The sequence below is a fragment of the Myxine glutinosa genome, chromosome 2 (assembly GCF_964187855.1).
Source record: "Myxine glutinosa chromosome 2, kmMyxGlut1.1, whole genome shotgun sequence".
NCBI lineage: Eukaryota > Metazoa > Chordata > Myxini > Myxiniformes > Myxinidae > Myxine > Myxine glutinosa.
In genome coordinates this window covers 1,367,245-1,386,679 of record NC_136262.1, presented here as the reverse complement: position 1 = coordinate 1,386,679, position 19,435 = coordinate 1,367,245, and the positions used below count along the sequence as shown (strand labels likewise).

The 19,435-nt window shown below is 46.5% G+C and overlaps 1 protein-coding gene across 1 annotated transcript; it reads right to left on the bottom strand.

The window, feature by feature from the left end:
* Nucleotides 1-8,481: 8,481 nt before the first annotated feature.
* On the bottom strand, nucleotides 8,482-17,623 carry LOC144890864 (uncharacterized). Its single transcript, XM_078772766.1, has 2 exons — nucleotides 16,887-17,623; nucleotides 8,482-9,098 (listed from the first exon to the last, which is right to left on the bottom strand). The coding sequence occupies exons 1-2, from the start codon at nucleotides 17,379-17,381 to the stop codon at nucleotides 9,093-9,095; spliced, it is 501 nt and encodes a 166-aa protein (XP_078628892.1). The 5' UTR covers nucleotides 17,382-17,623; the 3' UTR covers nucleotides 8,482-9,092.
* Nucleotides 17,624-19,435: the final 1,812 nt, after the last annotated feature.

The following is a 19,435-nucleotide window of genomic DNA, read 5'->3' as shown; positions in this document are numbered from 1 at the left end:
CTTCCTTATAAACACTCACAACACGTCTGAGTGTCCAGGTTGTTAACCCAGCCTCTTGTAAACATTCCCCATCACTCGGGCCCAAGTGACTTAGATCTTACCCCTTAGCTATAACAAACCCTTGCACACAGCTCGTCTTCCTTTACCTTTTTGTTTGGGATCTGTGCCGGAGATCAAGCCAAGACAAAACCCTTCACTCAATGGCGGCAACAGTTACCATTCCTCCGAGAAAGTTCTCACCTTCTAATGGGCACCCAGGAATTTTGCCACCATCGAGCAACAGAGTCATCCTTCCCCCCTCCGGGCAGATCCCATCCTCTTCGCCAAGCTTTGTGGTGGTGGCTCAAGCACCGTTCCCGATTCCAAGAATATGCACCTGGACAACGCTTGAACTGTTCACAAGAAGTTTGTTATAGATAAGAATACATGCATGGAAGCGATCAGCGTGTAAGCCAGTAACACCAGGATTGCAACTGATAGCAGGACGCATAAGCAAGTAACATCCTTTAAACAGAACACAATACTTGAGGCTTCCAAGGCTGCACACACAGACTCCTTGAAAAGCCCCAACAACCATCGGTTTAAATATCTTCTCAGGTCAAAAGAAACTCCAAGCCCCCACCTCGAGCCATCTTGTGGGTTTTCCCAAGTGAAAGCCATTTACCTTTGTTTCAGACACAGCTATTCCTGTTTCCAATACAAATTCAAATAAACAGGATAACATTCAGCTATAACCAACTTTGAACACAATGAGAATGCAAGCATAAAGGAAAGGAATGTTTACTCAAGGACATCTGGCCTGGCCAACGGATAATGGGAAAAAGATGTGTTCAGAACTCAGTTTGCCCAGAGGAAAGGAAAATTGTCATGCAGTGCAATGCTGCCATCTAGGGGAAAGGCGATTGGAACCATGAAAGTTTCCACACCCGCAGGTACGGATCAAGCTCTGGAGGAGCAGTGACTGCGGCCCCCTCTGCAGTAATTACCCCTGGCAGCCAATGGTGTCTGGAAATTGGGAGCCCATCGGTGGTGGGGTTCTGCTTGGGTGCCCTGGGGTATGAGACTCCTGGCGACTCGTGAGGCTGTATGGAAGCCTGAGGCAATTGAGCCTGGCATGTGGAGACACCCCCGGCGGGACGACAGCGTAAAGAGCTGTTTAGCTGTCACAGGACCAAGAGGTAAACGGGGGCAGGGGGGGGGGGGGGCGAATAAGTCGTAAGACGGGCGACTTGTGTTTTGAACTGTGGGCTCCGCCGCCTGAAGCGCTGCCACAAACCTTGCTTGTACGGTACCTCCCCGTTGCCTAGTAAAAACGCACATACGTGTTTTGACATCTTTGCCATGGTCCTGTGGGGGAGGGGGGTTGGTGAAATACGTGCTTTGTGATGGGTTTGTATTTTTGATGACTTTTGAAATGTGTATGAGTGGCTATGGGTTTGTGTTGAATGAATGTGGGCAAAATCCACTGAGCCATGTTACTCACCTGTAACACCAGGACAGGGCCCATGGAAATTTGGGGTGCATTGGGATGGCCCCACAGGTAACGTTGAGTCTTGTGGCATCCACTGGGGGACACGGTCTATAGGAAGGGGTTCTACAAATGTTTTTGGATTTTTGCAATGGTTAAGTTTTGTGGTTAAGATCGGTTTTTTGCATGTTGTTGTTTTTCCTTTTCCCCAGGAGTTAGGAGCAACGACTTCGAGTGTTGTACACATGTGAATTGTTGCTTAAGGGGGTAGAATGTTAAGGAGAATAGGTAAGTATAGTCTAGTAGGAAGACTAGGTCCCCCTGCACCCCCCGGAGATATACTTCTAATCAGTGTTTCTAGATTGGAAAAAATGTGTAGAAAATGACTAGCTATGGCCCCAAGCTGAAAAAATGTCCCACATACCATTTTTATGCAAATTACTGCTGCAAATTTTATGCAAAATTATGCAAATTTTATGCAAATTTTTGATGAGGAGTAGAGTTGAGGGGTCTTTGAGGGCTTCATCGAGGTGCTCTCGGTTGCAAGACTGGGTCATTCTGAGAAGCACAGCAGGGTCAGAGATCATGATGTTCTCCTCCTCAGTGAATCTCTCCATCAACAGCCTCTCCATTGCCTCACACACTGTTTTGAGGCAAAAGAGGGACTTTGCGTAGGCCTTTCCACTGAGAACACCTTTGAGAGATCCACTTGTTACTAGTTGTGCCTCAAAGAGAATCTCTGCATATCCAGAACCACGCATCTTGTGTCCAGTGAGCATCCCGATGTAGTTCATGGATGTGTGGAAGGGTCCAATCGTTACTACATGACTAGCAAATTCATTTGGCCAGCGCCAGATGATGGGAAGGGCTTTCATGCAGACACCCAGATCAAATGTATTCAGGACCCATCTCTGACCCACCTCAGCAGTTGCTGCCTCGGAACGCTTCAGTAGCTCACGAACAACTGCGTTGTCTGTGATCGGTTGGTGGATAGGCGTGCAGTAGTCGACTGTTGATTTGCTGGGTGGGGGAGAACCAGTTGCAGAGGTGAAACCCCCTAGCCCAGGCACAGGCTGCAGGCCATTGCCATGCCATGCAGGCACCAGGCACAGACCGATCACAGACAACGCAGTTGTTCGTGAGCTACTGAAGCGTTCCGAGGCAGCAACTGCTGAGGTGGGTCAGAGATGGGTCCTGAATACATTTGATCTGGGTGTCTGCATGAAAGCCCTTCCCATCATCTGGCGCTGGCCAAATGAATTTGCTAGTCATGTAGTAACGATTGGACCCTTCCACACATCCATGAACTACATCGGGATGCTCACTGGACACAAGATGCGTGGTTCTGGATATGCAGAGATTCTCTTTGAGGCACAACTAGTAACAAGTGGATCTCTCAAAGGTGTTCTCAGTGGAAAGGCCTACGCAAAGTCCCTCTTTTGCCTCAAAACAGTGTGTGAGGCAATGGAGAGGCTGTTGATGGAGAGATTCACTGAGGAGGAGAACATCATGATCTCTGACCCTGCTGTGCTTCTCAGAATGACCCAGTCTTGCAACCGAGAGCACCTCGATGAAGCCCTCAAAGACCCCTCAACTCTACTCCTCATCAAAAATTTGCATAAAATTTGCATAATTTTGCATAAAATTTGCAGCAGTAATTTGCATAAAAATGGTATGTGGGACATTTTTTCAGCTTGGGGCCATAGCTAGTCATTTTCTACACATTTTTTCCAATCTAGAAACACTGATTAGAAGTATATCTCCGGGGGGTGCAGGGGGACCTAGTCTTCCTACTAGACTACGGCTCGCTTCTCACAGCCCTCCTGATTTATTTCATAGGCTAATTAAGGGTGAGTCTGTAAGTGTTAAGACTGGGATGGTAGCGCCTGAAATGAACAATGAAATGAACACCTAGCAATGTCGAGTGCTGGAGGATGTTATTTATTTATTTGGCTTGGGGAGTGTACTTTGAATGGAGCTCTACTTTTTACTTTTGTTATTGGAGGCGGCCTTTGAAAAATGCCACGATTAGCTAATCTTAACACGGATATACAGTTTAACACGGATGTTGCCCAAGATGAAAATCTTGATGAATGTTCCAGGGAATGAATGATGAATTAACATGTTCCGGGGGGGGGGGGGGGGGGGAGGGGGGGCTGTGTTATGTCGGTGAGAGAGTGATATGTAGACCCAGGTAGATTTATATAAATTAACATGCTCCGGATGTTGGGTAAGAACCATCACCATGTAATAAGTTCTGTTTAGCCGAATGTCGGATAAGTGTATATCTGTCCCCATCACGAGGGGGTGGGGCATGTTAACTAGCTTAGGGCACAAGGATAAATTATCCCTTGTATGCTTGGTGATTTATCCTTCGTCCCTTATGGCACCGTAATAGACACGAGTGCAGGAATTGCCCATTAAACCACACATAACAATAAAACCAACCGGAAGCCAGGCATCGGGCATTGGGGCTGACAATCCTGCCTGGCAGGCACACATTGCTCGGGCAGGCAGAGATCCACGCCCAGAAGGACAGTGATTGGGCGGGAGTTGACCAACAGGAAGGCCAGGGTAAGAAGAGACTCGCTGATTGGCCAGGGCGGAACAGGAAGGCACTGACTGATTGGCAGAGATAAGGGCAAGCAAGAAGCGGCGTGCTGATTGGTGGAGAGCTAAGGAGGCAGTGGTGGCCTGTGGGCTGATTGGTGGAGAAGCGCCGATGACTGGTGGAGAAGCACTAATTATAGTAGTCAATCTTCTATGGCCGTGAGTAAAAGCTGAATTATAGTAGTAAATTCATTCAAAAAGAACCCGGGCAATGCCGAATGCATTTGGCTAGTCTATATATATATATAAGAAAGTTTTTGTTTGTTTGTTTGTCTGCACGCGCTAATCTCCTGAAGGGTGAAAGATAGGAGGAAACCTCTGAAACAAAAAATGTTGGGACGGGCCCCGGGAAGGTTATAGTCTAGGTGGCGAGGCCGGTCGAGGCCGCCTTGGCCGCGCTGGGCCCTTTTTGCAATAAATCTTCTTCTTTATATAGATATAGATATATAGATATATAGCCTATAGATATATAGATATATAGCCTATAGATATATAGATATATCTTTATATAGATATATAGCCTATAAAGATAGATAGATATATATATATATATATATATATATATATATATATATATATATATCTATATATATATATATATATATATATATATATATATATATATATATATATATATATATATATATAGATATATATAGATATATATATAGATATATATATAGATATATATATAGATATATATATAGATATATATATATATATATATATATATATATATATATATATATATATATATATATATATATATATATATATATATATATATATATATATATATATATATATATATATATATATATATATATATATATATATATATATATATAATCAAGGCACCTCCTAGCTTTAATGGTGAGCACCAGCCACGAATTATGTCTCACACGGTAAATACCGCATAACCCGCAAGGAACCAACAGCCTGTCTGCCACACAGACCATCGTTCCCACCAGTGCAAACCAAAACCAGGGGGTGCGGTGCGATCGGCGGGGATAATAATCAACGAACATAACAGCGTGACGAGCGCTGTTCACATTGTTCCAGATGACGAGGGTCAATAAGCCCGAAATCTGGATTGGCGGCTCTGCTTGATGTTTAGCCAATGGGGACCAATGAATAAATCTCTGTTTGTTGAGAGAGTGGCCGGGCTGAGGCCTCCAGAAGACCCTTTGGGTCAGAGGTGACGCTTTGGTCTAGAACTTCGGTCCACAGGAGATCGGGACAGCGCTCGTCACGCTGTTATGTTCGTTGATTATGTATGTATATATATATATATATATATATATATATATATATATATATACATATATATACATATATATATATATATACATATATATATATATATATATATATATAATTTTATTTATATATATATATATATATATATATATATATATATATATATATATATATATATACACATATATATATACAGACTTGGCATTTAACATGGATTATTTTTTTTTTCTTGACGGGTTTACTTTCTTAACTCAGTATATCAATCTGGTGAGTTGTCTTTTACACTTTGGTGATTTATTTGTTAAAAGAACCATGTCACTGATTGTCTGTCGCAGCAATAAGTCAACAACAGAATTATATCACAGGTGGCGTGGCAAAATGTACGGACAGGTACATTTGACGATTGGCTTCACAATCGGGTATATAAGGGTTGTTGCGTTCTGTATTAGTGGAAAACAACTGCTGCACATCTACAAAAGTTATTGCCGCTTCCTCTGGAGATGGTCCATCAACTTGACAATGCTGTTTGTCATGGAGTGGTGGCTTTACGAAATTCTGGCATGAAACAGCGTGATATTGCTCGGCAGTATGGCATCACTCAAGGTCAGGTGTCAAAGATCCTGAAACGAAATGCTCAGAGGGGTGTCCCTACTCCAATACCGAGGCCAGGACGTCCACGCAGAACCACAAGGAGAGATGATCGCCAGCTGCCCCGGTTAGACTGCAATGGCCGTACCAAGTCAGCTAATCGGCTTAGGGCTGAGTGGCAGCAACTGACAAATGTGCCTGTATCCAGAAGGCTAGTCAACCAACGACTGGTTCAAGCAGGCTATCGTGCCAGGCGTCCCCTGAGAAAGCATGCCTGACCAGACAACACAGCCAGCGCCGATTGCAGTGGGCCAGAGAGCACCGTCAATGGCAGCCAGGACACTGGAATCACGTGACCTTCAGTGACGAGTCTAGATTTCTGGTCTATCGTCAAGATGGCCGTGTCGGAGTGCGCAGACAAGTGCATGAAGCCCACAACGAAGATTGTATAGTGCCAAGAGTCCAAGCTGGAGGTGGTGGAGTGACCGTTTGGGCTGCTTTTCATGCAGGGGGCAAAACTGACCTGGTTGTTCTGAATGGAAACCTGAACCAGTTCAAGTACAGGGTCATTCTGGAAGAAACATTGCTTCCATTTGCTCGTGCAGCCTTTCGAGGAAACTTTGTCTTCCAAGATGACAATGCACGGCCTCATCGTGCTCGCATGATCCAACACTTTCTTGCTGACCGTGGTGTAGAGCATATGGAGTGGCCTGCCATGTCCCCGGATATGAATCAGATAGAGAACTTGTGGGCAGTATTAACGCGTCAAATCGACAACTTGGACCAGCAGCCTCCCTCTGTGCGTGAATTGCAGCAGACTATTGTCACTGCATGGCAAGCGATTCCTGTCCAAACCTTGACAAATCTCGTGAACAGCATGCTTCAACGTGTACGAGCTCTCCTGAATGCTCGTGGGGGTTACACGAAGTACTGAACTGTAATTTTACTGTCCGTAATCCCAGTCATAATTTAGCTTTTGTTTTTATTGAGATTTTTTTGCCTAATGTGCAAAATAAAGAGATACTTCTGGAAAACGTACAGAAGTTTAACACAGTACTGTCCGTGAATTGAGTTCGATATCAGTTTACATCACTTTCAAGGATCAATTTATTTGCTTCGAAATGTCAAATGTGGTTTTTGTTTCTTTTAAAGGTCACATTAACAAAATCTAGAATAATTTCAACATAATTCCAATGAACTTTTGGTTCTAAGTGATCTTGAAAAGTAAGTTCACCCCCACAAAAAAAAGATTCCATATTAAATGCCAAGTCTGTATATAGACAGATGTTTTTTTTGAGTTCAAATAAATACGTTTTAGAAAGATATTGATGTAAAAAGGAATTTTTCAATATAAAGAGTCTAAAGAATATGATACAGCTGGCGCCACATTGACTGACCTGAGAGAGAAGTAAATTAGCATTCAAAGAACTTGTTTACCATTTCCATTGTGTTTGGTAAAACTAATTTCCATCAACACAATGTTCTGCATTTGCAATGCTTGCCTTTGACTAAACAAGCTTGGTTTCATTGTAGCTGTTCTCTAGGTCAAGTTAACTCAGTGGGTAATATGCAACGAATATTTTTGAGTCTTCAAAGGTTGTTAACATCACAGTAAGATGCAAAATACTTTGTAAATGATCCAGGTGGAGGGATGTGTTCCCTCCCACCTATGGGGGGAATGAATGGTTTTGCCGATGTGACATGTGGGGAATGGGTTCACGTGTATCTTTTCTTCCCCTCCCACCTATTCAAATCATGAAGGTATATAAAGACTGATTTTTGAGACTGTCACCGGAGCGAGCTATTATGTCGGCCAATCATCATGTTCGTCTCTCCTGTCATCCATGTGCACATGATGGTAGTTTGCGCTGTGAATAGATATTTTTTAATAAACGATTCAGCGAACCTTTGAGGATGAGATTCAACTTTTCCTTCAACATTAACAAGGACACTCATGAGTGGCTGCGTCAGAAAGCTACGGTCAGTCCATTGCCATGTCAAATCCCCTTTAGGTACCTTTCCTACACCAGATGTGAGATTTGAGCACATTCACATCAATCTAGTAGGACCACAACCTCCATCAAGTGGGTACAGTTACCTGCTCACCGAGTTGTCGGGGTGCAATGGTACTCGTACTACTGCTCATGAGCAGCCAAAGGCATGGCTGAGCGTTTCCATCGTTTGAACGCTCAATCAGACCACAGTGGTACGAATATCTCCCTCTTGTTCTGCACGACCATTAATACGATCTGGGATGTACGCCAGCAGAACTTGTTTATGGTACCACCCGTAAACTACCAGGCCAAATGGTTGCATCTCGTCACCCTACTATATTACTGGACCCATCCGTTCTCTCAACTTCTCACGTTCTCTTTAAACTTCTCAATAATATGAATCGACAAATATAATTAATACAAAGAAAACTCCACTTTATTGGTCCTGAGCCGACAAGAAAGTCAGAAAATCACTGATGAAACAACATTCATGAAATAGGGTCACGATGCAAGGACAACAGTCGTTTCAGAAAATAAATTATTAAATTAATAAAGCAAACATCAAGGTTTGTAAATTTATTAACAAAAGTACGATTATCCTCTCGGAGAGGACATGTGCACGCAATGCGTTTTAAACTGAGGCAATTCCAGTCACACCTGAGGTACCCCACGATGATTCAGCCCATCATTAGCACACAACAGTCAGTTCCATCCAAGCACATCAGGGGAGCTTTTTTCAAATGCCAAAAAATTAAAATAAATTTCAAGTGGCCACAACAATACCAAAGAATAGTTTGGTCGTAATCCTCAGCATCATGATTGAGTGGAAGGCACACGATGTTGTCGGGTGCAGACCCCCCCTCTGCCTTGCCCGGTGCAGACCCCTCTCCCTCTGCCTTGCCCGATGCAGACCCCCCCCCCCCCCACCTCTGCCTTGCCCGGTGCAGACCCCCCCAACCCTCTGCCTTGCCTGGTGCAGCCCCCCCCTCTGCCTTGCCCGGTGCAGACCCCCCTCTGCCTTGCCCGGTGCAGACCCCCGTCCGCCTTGCCCGGGGCAGACCCTTCCCAAACTCAAACTCCGTGCTGGGCAGGTCAAGCTCTTTTCCTGTGCATGTACGAGTATATCCGAATTGGAGACGAAGACAACACCAGGCTTGCTTAAAGTTCTTTATTCACTCCTGCACAACACACAGGATGCACAACGTAAGGACACTTCATGACAATATTGCTCAGAACTCATCAAGGGTGTGAAAAACACGTGTTCAGAATGACCACATAGGGAAACATCAACACCCACACTTTCAAATTGCAATAACATGAAAAAAATATATACCCAGACCCATTTATGAGGAAAACCGTCGAAGAGGAACTACAAAGAGTGGAAAATGGAAAAAAACATTTCTGGTTATTTTATGATTAACATTCGAGTGTGACCTGTTCACTCCATCGATTGGAGGTTCATTTGTCTTGTATAGAAAACACATGTGGGACAATCATCGGTACACATCAGTGTACTTTAATGTGAATTACAAGGACATTGGTGCACAATGGACAAGGGATTTTTCAGCTGCATTCACGGTGCTTCGAGGGGAAAGTCGTGGGGAAAGCTCGTCGAGGGGAAAGCTGCCGATGCACTGATAGACACAGGCAGCAAAGCGAGCTATGTCTGTCAAGCGCTGGTTCGGCGCCACGGATGGACGGTCGCCACAGCTACGCAGCGAATCCACATGGCGTCTGCAGGCTTGTGGATTCGCACTAAGGGAATGCGCATCGTTAACTTGGTAGTTAATGATGTTATGTATCCCAAAGTAAAACTCATGATAATGCCGAATTTATGCGCCGATGTGCTGTTGGGACATGATTTTTTGCATAGACAATAGACATGGGTGGTTGGAAATGCAATTCGGAGTAGGGGAGAACACTGTTTGCGGTCTAGCCGAAATGGCGATCGAGCCACCTGCTCTATTTCCTAGCTTAAATGCCAATTGTAAACCGCAGACCATAAAGTCTAGATGGTACACTCACGCTGACACGCAGTTCATTGTTGATGAGACTAAACGATTGCTGCGGGAGGGCATTATAGAGCCTAGTAGTTCTCCGTGGAGGGCCCAGGTGCTTGTGGTGCATACGGCTAATCATCGGAAGCACATGGTCGTGGATTATTCACAGACTATTAATAGATTCATACAGCTTGACGCATATTCATTGCCCAAAATGGATGATATGGTACGGGACGTGGCGAAGCACCGCATTTTCAGCATCTTGGATTAAAGAAGTGCGTACCATGGGATACCGATACGTGAATCTGACAGGCACTATACTGGGTTCGAATCTGGCCAAAGGCTCTATCAATTTTGTTGCATCCCTTTTGGCGTAACAAACGGTGTAACTTGCTTTCAGCGCGCCATCAATGACATTATTGCTAAAGAGCAATTGAAAGACATTTTTGTGTACGTTGACAATGTGACCGTTTGCGGCCACAATCAAGAAGCCCATGATGCCAACTTGCGCAGATTTCTGTGGGTAGCGCAACAGTACCATTTGACTTTCAACGAGGAAAAATGTAAATATACAGCCCAGACGATAGACCTTCTCGGGTACACAGTGGCCGGTGAGATAAAACTGGATAAAACTGCGTGCCGAGAGACTGCGCCCTTTGCTCGACATGGCAGCTCCGTGTGATTGTGCGTCTCTGCGTCGTGCCTTAGGGCTATTTGCCCATTATTCTCGGTGGGCCGAAGACTACTCGGAAAAGTTTCGTCCTCTTGTGGATTGCAAGGCTTTTCTTCTAACGATGAGTGCCAAGGCCGCATTCCAGCAGCTGAAGGAAAATATAGCAGGCGCCTGTGTGACCTCCATTGACGAGACAACTTTCTTCCTAGTTGAAACAGATGCCTCCGATTGCCTGATCGCTGTGACACTCACCCAGGGGAGTTGGGGGGGGGGGGGGGGGGGAAGGAAGCCGGTGGCATTCTTCGCGCGAACCTTGAGCGATTGTGAACATAAACACTCTGTTATCGAAAAGGAGGGGTACGCATAGTGGAGTCGATCAGGCAATGGCGTCACTTTCTTTAAGGCAAAAAGTTTCAACCCGTGACCGATCAGCAGTCTGTGGCATTCATGTACGACCATGCACAACGCATTGAAAATGAAAAGATATTGAGATGGCGGATAGAATTGGCAGAGTATTGCTTTGACATAACCTATCGCCCAGGATGCAATAATCTGGCAGCCGATGCCCTGTTTAGACCTGTCTGTAAGGGCATGACGTCCAACGATCTGAGGGTTATCCACGAATCTCGATGGCATCCGGGGATGACTCGTCTTACACATTTTGTTTGTTGCCATAACCTGCCTTTCTCGGTAGATGACGTCAGACGTCTGTGCCGTTCATGTTCGTTGTGCGCGGAAGTGAAGCCTCATTTCTATAGCCGCCGATGGGGACTTTGATTCAAGCCAGCCGTCCTTGGGAGAGACTGGGTATCGATTTTAAGGGACCTCTACCTTCGTCGGGCCCGTTACCCGAAGCCTTACATGCTATAAAGTCACGTGAAAAAGTAAGTACACCCCATGTAAAGTTTTGACTTTTTCAACATATTTAAACATACAGCTATTTGATCTTCATTTCAACAATATTGCCAGATAAAGGTGATATAATATAACAAATATCATGAAACATTTACATTTTGTGGTCCCGGTGTGTACCCCGGTTTAGAATTAGGTACACCGTTTCCCTGCGCATCATAAGAGGCGACTAAGGGTTGGCGTCAGGAAGGGCATCCGGCCATAAAAACATTGCCTCAAAAAGGGAACCATGACTGTCATGGAGCCTGCAAGGCTAACCCCCACTCTAGTGGGGAAAATGGCCTTAAAACGATCATTCATTCATTTCATTCAGTCCATTGTATAATTTAAATAAACATAAATGCAAATTTCGCATGTGGAAAAAGTAAGTACACCCTTGGTTCTAATAAGTGGTATTGCCCCCTTTGGCAGAAACAACCTCAAGTCGGTGTTTCTTTTAACTGTGTACCAGTCTCTGACATCAACTGGGAGAAATTTTTGCCCATTCCTCCATGCAGAATTCTTTCAGCTGTGCGATGTTTGAGGGGTTTCTTGCATGCACAGCTCGTTTCAAATCCCCCCAAAACATCTCAATGGGATTTAGATCCGTGGCTTTGACTTGGCCATTCCAGAACCCTCCTTTTCCTTCTTTTCAGCCATTCTTTGGTGGATTTACTGGTATGTTTAGGGTCATTGTCATGTTACAAGGTCCACCTGCGGTTGAGCTTCAACTTTCCGACAGATGGCCTCACATTATCCTCAAGCACCCTCTGGTACAATGAAGAATTCATCGTGGATTCTATGATGGTGAGCTGCCTAGGCCTTGATGCAGCAAAGCTGCCCCTAACCATAATATTTCCACCACCATGCTTTACAGTTGGTATCAGGTTCTTGTGGTCAAATGCTGTCTTTGGTTTTTGCCAAACATGTCTTCTGGTACGGTGGCCAAATAGCTCTACCTTAGACTCATCTGTCCAGAGCACATTGTTCCAGAAGTGCTGGTCTTTGCCTCGGTGTTCATTGGCAAACTTTAGTCTTGCCCTGATGTTCTTTCTGGACAGCAAAGGTTTCCTCCTGGCACACCTCCCATGTAGATCAAATTTGTGCAGCCTCTTTCTAATGATAGACTCGTGCACTTTGACATCAACAGTGGCAAGAGCGACCTGAAGGACCTATTATGACATTCTGTGGTTCTTAGAGACTTCTTTCAGCATCTTGCGGTCTGCTCTCGGGCTGAACTTGCTGGGGCGGCCTGGCCCGAACAAGTTGGCAGTTGTTTGGAATCTTCTCCACTTGTAGATGATCTTCCGGACAATCGAATGATTGATTTCAAATTGTTTGGAGATCTTTTTAAATCCCTTCCCAGACCCGTTGGCATCTATAACCTTCTTTCTGAAGGCCTCAGAGAGCTCTTTTGATCTAGGCCTGGTGACGCCGCACACTTCAACAACAAAGAGCAAACCAAACTAAATGTCTGAGGTTTAAATAAGACAGGTTCCTCCAAGATCCTCTCCAACGATGTTCTAATCATTTGCACCTGAGTTGGTGCACCTGATTCTAATTTTCGGTATTTGAAGTAGTGATAAATGTAGGGGTGTACTTACTTTTTCCACATGCAAAATTTGCATTTATGTTTATTTAAATTATACAATGGACTACAAAATGTAAATGTTTCATGATATTTGTTATATTATATCACCTTTATCTATCAATATTGTTCAAATGAAGATCAAATAGCTGTATGTTGAAATGTGTTGAAAAAGTCAAAACTTGACATGGGGTGTACTTACTTTTTCACGTGACTGTACGTACTCTCCTACGTACTGCTACAAATGAAACTTCCCATGATCGAATGTTTCGTTATCAAAGGCGTAGTGCGAGTGGACAATCCTTGCCAGGTTGGACTATCCGAACCCGGACCCGCATTTTTGAGACAGATGGTCCACAATCGTAAATATGAACCGCTAGTCAATCGGGTACACATGCTGGAGGCGAATCCGGAATATGCCCATATTCAGATGGCGGACGGACGCACGGCAACCATATTGATTCGGCATTTAGCTCCTTGTGGCGATGATCCATGTCCTGGTATGAGTGAGGGGCGTGTGGCCGGGTAGGAACCGCTTAACAGACCTGCGCTGTCTCCTCTTGGGCCAGTAGCGGATTCTTCTTCTTCTAGGCCCCCGTTGCCTGATGGCGTCCCGATTCCTGCAGAGCCGCTGGGGCCCGGGCCTTAAGTAGATTCCCCTCGTCCGGCAGTGCCCAACGTGGTCGATTCTGAGATCAGTTCTGTTGGCTATTGTACCCGAACCGGACGAGAGAGTCGGAAGCCAGTTTGTTTGGGGTGGTAGATTGTTTTTGTTCTTTGCTGATGAACTATGCTTATCTGTGTGTTTTATATGCCGTAGTATGGATTATGTTCATGCTTGCTTCGCTGGAATTTCAATTGGTGGGAGAATGTAATGAAATAAAGGTGAAGATCTGTTGCAGTTCCCTCTCTGATGGTGAGATAAGCAATGTGCCTACAAGAGGATTGGCCTGAGTGCGAGCGTGCTGTCTGTCTTTCGTGACAAATTCGAGCTGGTAGGTTTAAATGACGCATCTTTATATGGCTTGCTTTATATAGGGACTTTTATATGATTGCCTGCTAATATGTGATTATGTTTTGTAGATGACGTGGAAGATTGATTTCAATAAAACTCATCATCTTAAGGGTGTAGTACTGGTGAACTTTCCAATATGCCTCTTTTAAAAAAACTATGTTGTTACGGTTTAGATTCATACGTATTGTATAAACTCATTCAGTATTTCCTTTAAAATATCTAATGTTATCTTTACACGCAATTTACAAGAAATATAATATTTTGCATGAAATTTGTTATAACTTTAATTTGCATCATTCTTTTGGGCTGAAATTTGGACAGGATATTCAGAATATCACTTCCTTTAAAATGATGAAGGCTTTTGTTTATAGGAGTAGCCATTGTGGATTTATTGAAGGACAACCAAGTTTTATCTGGTAATTGGCATAATTAGCTAATTAGTGAGCATTTGACATAATTTCACAAAATCCTCTCATCAGGTAGTAGAGTAACACATGTATAATACATGTACCAAGTTTTGTGTGAAAAGAATGATAGGTGACATAGAAGATAGAAGTAGAAATGTGTTCTTTGTTTTTCATTGACGGTCTAATTTATGCAAATTATATGCATATAATATGACAAAGAAGCGTTGAAACTGGTCTGAGTTAAAGCCAAGATTATATCTTTCAAGAAAAACTGAAAATTAGATATTAACTTGACTTTGTTTTTGTGTAAAGGCCTCTCAAAGGTACCTATGTAGTTTTCTCAAATTTTCACCAGTACTACACCCTTAAAGGAGTTTTGTAATTGAAATCATTACACCTTGTATGGCACAAAAACATGGGAGGCTACCTTGTATGACATATAAACATGGGAGGGTACCATGTATGACATATAAACATGGGAGGGTACCATGTATGACACAAACATGGGAGGGTACCTTGTATGACACAAACATGGGAGGATACCTTGTATGACACAAACATGGGACGACACCTTGTGTGACACAAACATGGGATGACACCTTGTATGACACAAACATGGGATGACACCTTGTATGACACAAACATGGGAGTAACCTAAAACAATACAAAATACGAGAGGATCAGGTAAAGTGATCCACTTTGGCCAAAACGACCCACTTTGGCCAAAACGACCCACTTTGGCCAAAACGACCCACTTTGGCCAAAACGACCCACTTTGGCCAAAACGACCCACTTTGGCCAAAACGACTCACTTTGGCCAAAAACTACCCACTTTGGCCAAAACGACCCACTTTGGCCAAAACGACCCGCTTTGGCCAAAAACGACCCACTTTGGCCAAAACGACCCCCTTTGGCCAAAACGACTCACTTTGGCCAAAACGACTCACTTTGGCCAAAAACGACCCACTTTGGCCAAAACGACCCACTTTGGCCAAAACGACCCGCTTTGGCCAAAAACGACCCACTTTGGCCAAAACGACTCACTTTGGCCAAAACGACTCACTTTGGCCAAAAACGACTCACTTTGGCCAAAAACTACCCACTTTGGCCAAAACGACCCACTTTGGCCAAAAACGACACACTTTGGCCAAAACGACTTACTTTGGCCAAAACGACTCACTTTGGCCAAAACGACCCACTTTGGCCAAAACGACTCACTTTGGCCAAAACGACCCACTTTGGCCAAAACGACCCACTTTGGCCAAAACGACCCACTTTGGCCAAAACGACCCACTTCGGCCAAAACGATCAACTTAGTTTAAAATTATCCTTCTTTTTTTTGTACACGAGATCGAGGCTCGTGAGAGAGCTAACATTAATCACACAAAATAAATCAGTGTAGTGTGGTGTAGTGTGGTGGGTCGTGGGTTGTGTGGTTGGTTATGTGGTGGGTAGTGTGGTAGGTTGTGTGGTGGGTTGTGTGGTGGGTAGTGTGGTAGGTAGTGTGGTGAGTTGTGTGGTGGGTAGTGTGGTGTGTCGTGTGGTCGGTTGTGTGGTGGATAGTGTGGTGGGTAGTGTGGTATGTAGTGTGGTCGGTTGTGTGGTGGGTAGTGTGGTCGGTTGTGTGATGGGTAGTGTGGAGGGTAGTGTGGTGGGTAGTGTGGTGGGTAGTGTGGTGGGTAGTGTGGTATGTAGTGTGGTATGTAGTGTGGTGGGTTGTGTGGTGGGTAGTGTGGTCGGTTGTGTGGTGGGTAGTGTGATGGGTAGTGTGATGGGTAGTGTAGTGGGTAGCGGATAGTGTAGTGGGTTGTGTAGTGGGTAGCGGCTAGTGTAGTGGATACTGTAGTGGGTAGCGGATAGTGTAGTGAGTAGCGGATAGTGTAGTGGGTAGCGGCTAGTGTAGTGGGTAGCAGATAGTGTAGTGGGTAGGGGATAATGTAGTGGGTAGCGGATAGTGTAGCGGATAGTGTAGCGGATAGTGTAGTGGGTAGCAGATAGTGTAGTGGGTAGGGGATAATGTAGTGGGTAGCGGATAGTGTAGTGGGTAGCGGATAATGTAGTGGGTAGCAGATAGTGTAGTTGGTAGCGGATAGTGTAGTGGGTAGGGGATAATGTAGTGGGTAGCGGATAGTGTAGTGAGTAGTGGATAGTGTAGTGGGTAGCGGATAGTGTAGTGGGTAGCGGATAGTGTAGTGGGTAGCGGATAGTGTTGTGGGTAGCGGATAGTGTAGTGTGTAGTGTAGTGGGTAGCGGATAGTGTAGTAGGTAGTGTAGAGGGTAGTGGATAGTGGATAGTGTCGTGGGTAGTGTAGCGGATAGTGTAGTGGGTAGTGAGTGGGTAAGACAACACGAGCGGGGTACACAGGCTGTTAATCGGGTCCGTCGCGCTTACGGGGGTATCGAAGCAACACAATGACGCGCTCTGCAGGCGCTCAACGGCTTCTTTGACCAGGTTCCCGCTCAAAAGCAACTGACGTAGGAAGGCCCGCTGCTCGTCGCTCTCTTTCCCGGACACGCTCCGTCCATGGCCGCCCATGGGACAAGCCTTCGGACCCGGTGCAGGCGCTCCAAGCCGCCGAGAAGGAACCCAATAGGGGCAAACTCGCTGAACCGGCGCCTTCGCCCGAGTCCCCTTCGCTTTCAGCTGCAAGTCCTCTCCGAGTCGATGCACCAGCTCGTCTATGCCGTCGCCATCGTGCTCCAGGTGCGATTCCCGTGTAAACGCACCGTAGCCATCGTGCTCCAGGTGCGATTCCCGTGTAAACGCGCCGTAGCCATCGTGCTCCAGGTGCGATTCCCGTGTAAACGCGCCGTAGCCATCGTGCTCCAGGTGCGATTCCCGTGTAAACGCGCCGTAGCCAGTCCTGCAAGGCATCGCCAGATGCATCGGTGTGAGCAGCGTCAATCGGCCAATCGACAGCGGACTCTTCCTCCGATGACGAATCCTTCGTTTGTTCTACGAATTCCTAATACAATGGCCACGACACGAGTACAAGAGGCGGCCTCTCCCAGACCGAACAAAATGTGTGCGCCATCTCGATGTCTCGCTCTCTGTTTATTCCACACTCGAGCTGTCCTCCGCCTCGCCCCTCCATATGCTACTCCGCCTCGCCCTCCATATGCTCCTCCTTGCCCCTCCATATGCTCCGCCTCGCCCCTCCATATGCTCCTCCTTGCCCCTCCATATGCTCCGCCTCGCCCCTCCATATGCTCCTCCTCGCCCCTCCATATGCTACTCTGCCTCGCCCCTCCATATGCTCCTCCTTGCCCCTCCATATGCTCTGCCTCGCCCCTCCATATGCTCCTCCTCACCCCTCCATATGCTACTCCACCTCACCCCTCCATATGCTACTCCACCTCACCCCTCCATATGCTACTCCCTCGCCCCTCCATATGCTACTCCGCCTCGCCCCTCCATATGCTACTCCGCCTCGCTCCTCCATATGCTACTCCGCCTCGCCCCTCCATATGCTACTCCGCCTCGCTCCTCCATATGCTCCTCCTTGCCCCTCCAAATTCTCCGCCTCGCCCCTCCATATGCTACTCCGCCTCGCCCCTCCATATTCTACTCCGCCTCGCCCCTCCATATGCTCATCCTTGCCCCTCCATATGCTCCTCCTCACCCCTCCATATGCTCCACCTCACACCTCCATATGCTCCTCCTCACCCCTCCATATGCTACTCCACCTCACCCCTCCATATGCTACTCCACCTCACCCCTCCATATGCTACTCCACCTCACTCCTCCATATGCTACTCCACCTCACCCCTCCATAGGCTACTCCCTCGCCCCTCCATATGCTCCGCCTCACCCCTCCATATGCTCTTCCTCGCCCCTCCATATGCTACTCCACCTCATCCCTCCATATGCTACTCCACCTCATCCCTCCATATGCTACTCCACCTCACCCCTCCATATGCTCCTCCACCTCGCCCCTCCATATGCTCCTCCTTTCCTCTCCCCTCCATATTCTCCACCTCGCCCCTCCATATGCTCCTCCTTCCCATCCATACGCTCCTCCTCACCCCTCCATACGCTCCTCCTCACCCCTCCATATGCTACTCCACCTCACCCCTCCAGATGCTACTGCCTCGCCCCTCCATATGTTCCGCATCACCCCTCCATATGCTCTCCCTCACCCCTCCATATGCTACTCCACCTCACCCCTCCATATGCTCCTCCTCAGCCCTACATATGCTCCTCCTCAGCCCTCCACATGCTCCTCCTCACCCCTCCACATGCTCCTCCTCACCCCTCCACACGCTACTCCACCTCACCCCTCCACACGCTACTCCACCTCACCCCTCCATATGCTACTCCACCTCACCCCTCCATATGCTACGTCACCTCACCCCTCCTTATGCTTCTCCACCTCTCCCCTCCATATGCTCTTCCTGGCACCTCCATATGCTCCTCCTCGCCGCTCCATATGCTCGTGGACTGGGTGTGGACCCGGTAACCAGGGTGCCTGGACTGGGTGTGGACCCGGTAACCAGAGTGCGTGGACCCAGTAACCAGGGTGCGTGGACCCAGTAACCAGGGTGCGTGGACTGGGTGTGGACCCTGTTAACCAGAGTGCATGGACTGGGTGTGGACCCGGTAACCAGGGTGCGTGGACTGGGTGTGGACCAGGTAACAAGGGTGCGTGGACTGGGTGTGGATCTGATAACCAGGGTGCGTGGACTGGGTGTGGACCCGGTAACCAGAGTGCGTGGACTGGGTGTGGACCCGGTAACCAGAGTGCGTGGACTGAGTGTGGAATATGGACCCATAAAAATAGCATTTTTGTCCCTGTCGTACCGCGGAGCGAAAGGGGGACTATGGTTTTCCCCTCCGTCCGTGTGTGCGTGCGTGCGTGCGTCCGTAAGCGAAGGACCGAATTCTAATTTGGTATGTGGGTGCAACCCACGTCAAAATCCAAGATGGCCACCGCCATGTAT

Coding starts and splice junctions, on each gene's coding strand:
- LOC144890864 (XM_078772766.1), bottom strand. CDS start 17,381: ATGCATCTGGCGATGCCTTGCAGGACTGGCTACGGCGCGTTTACACGG.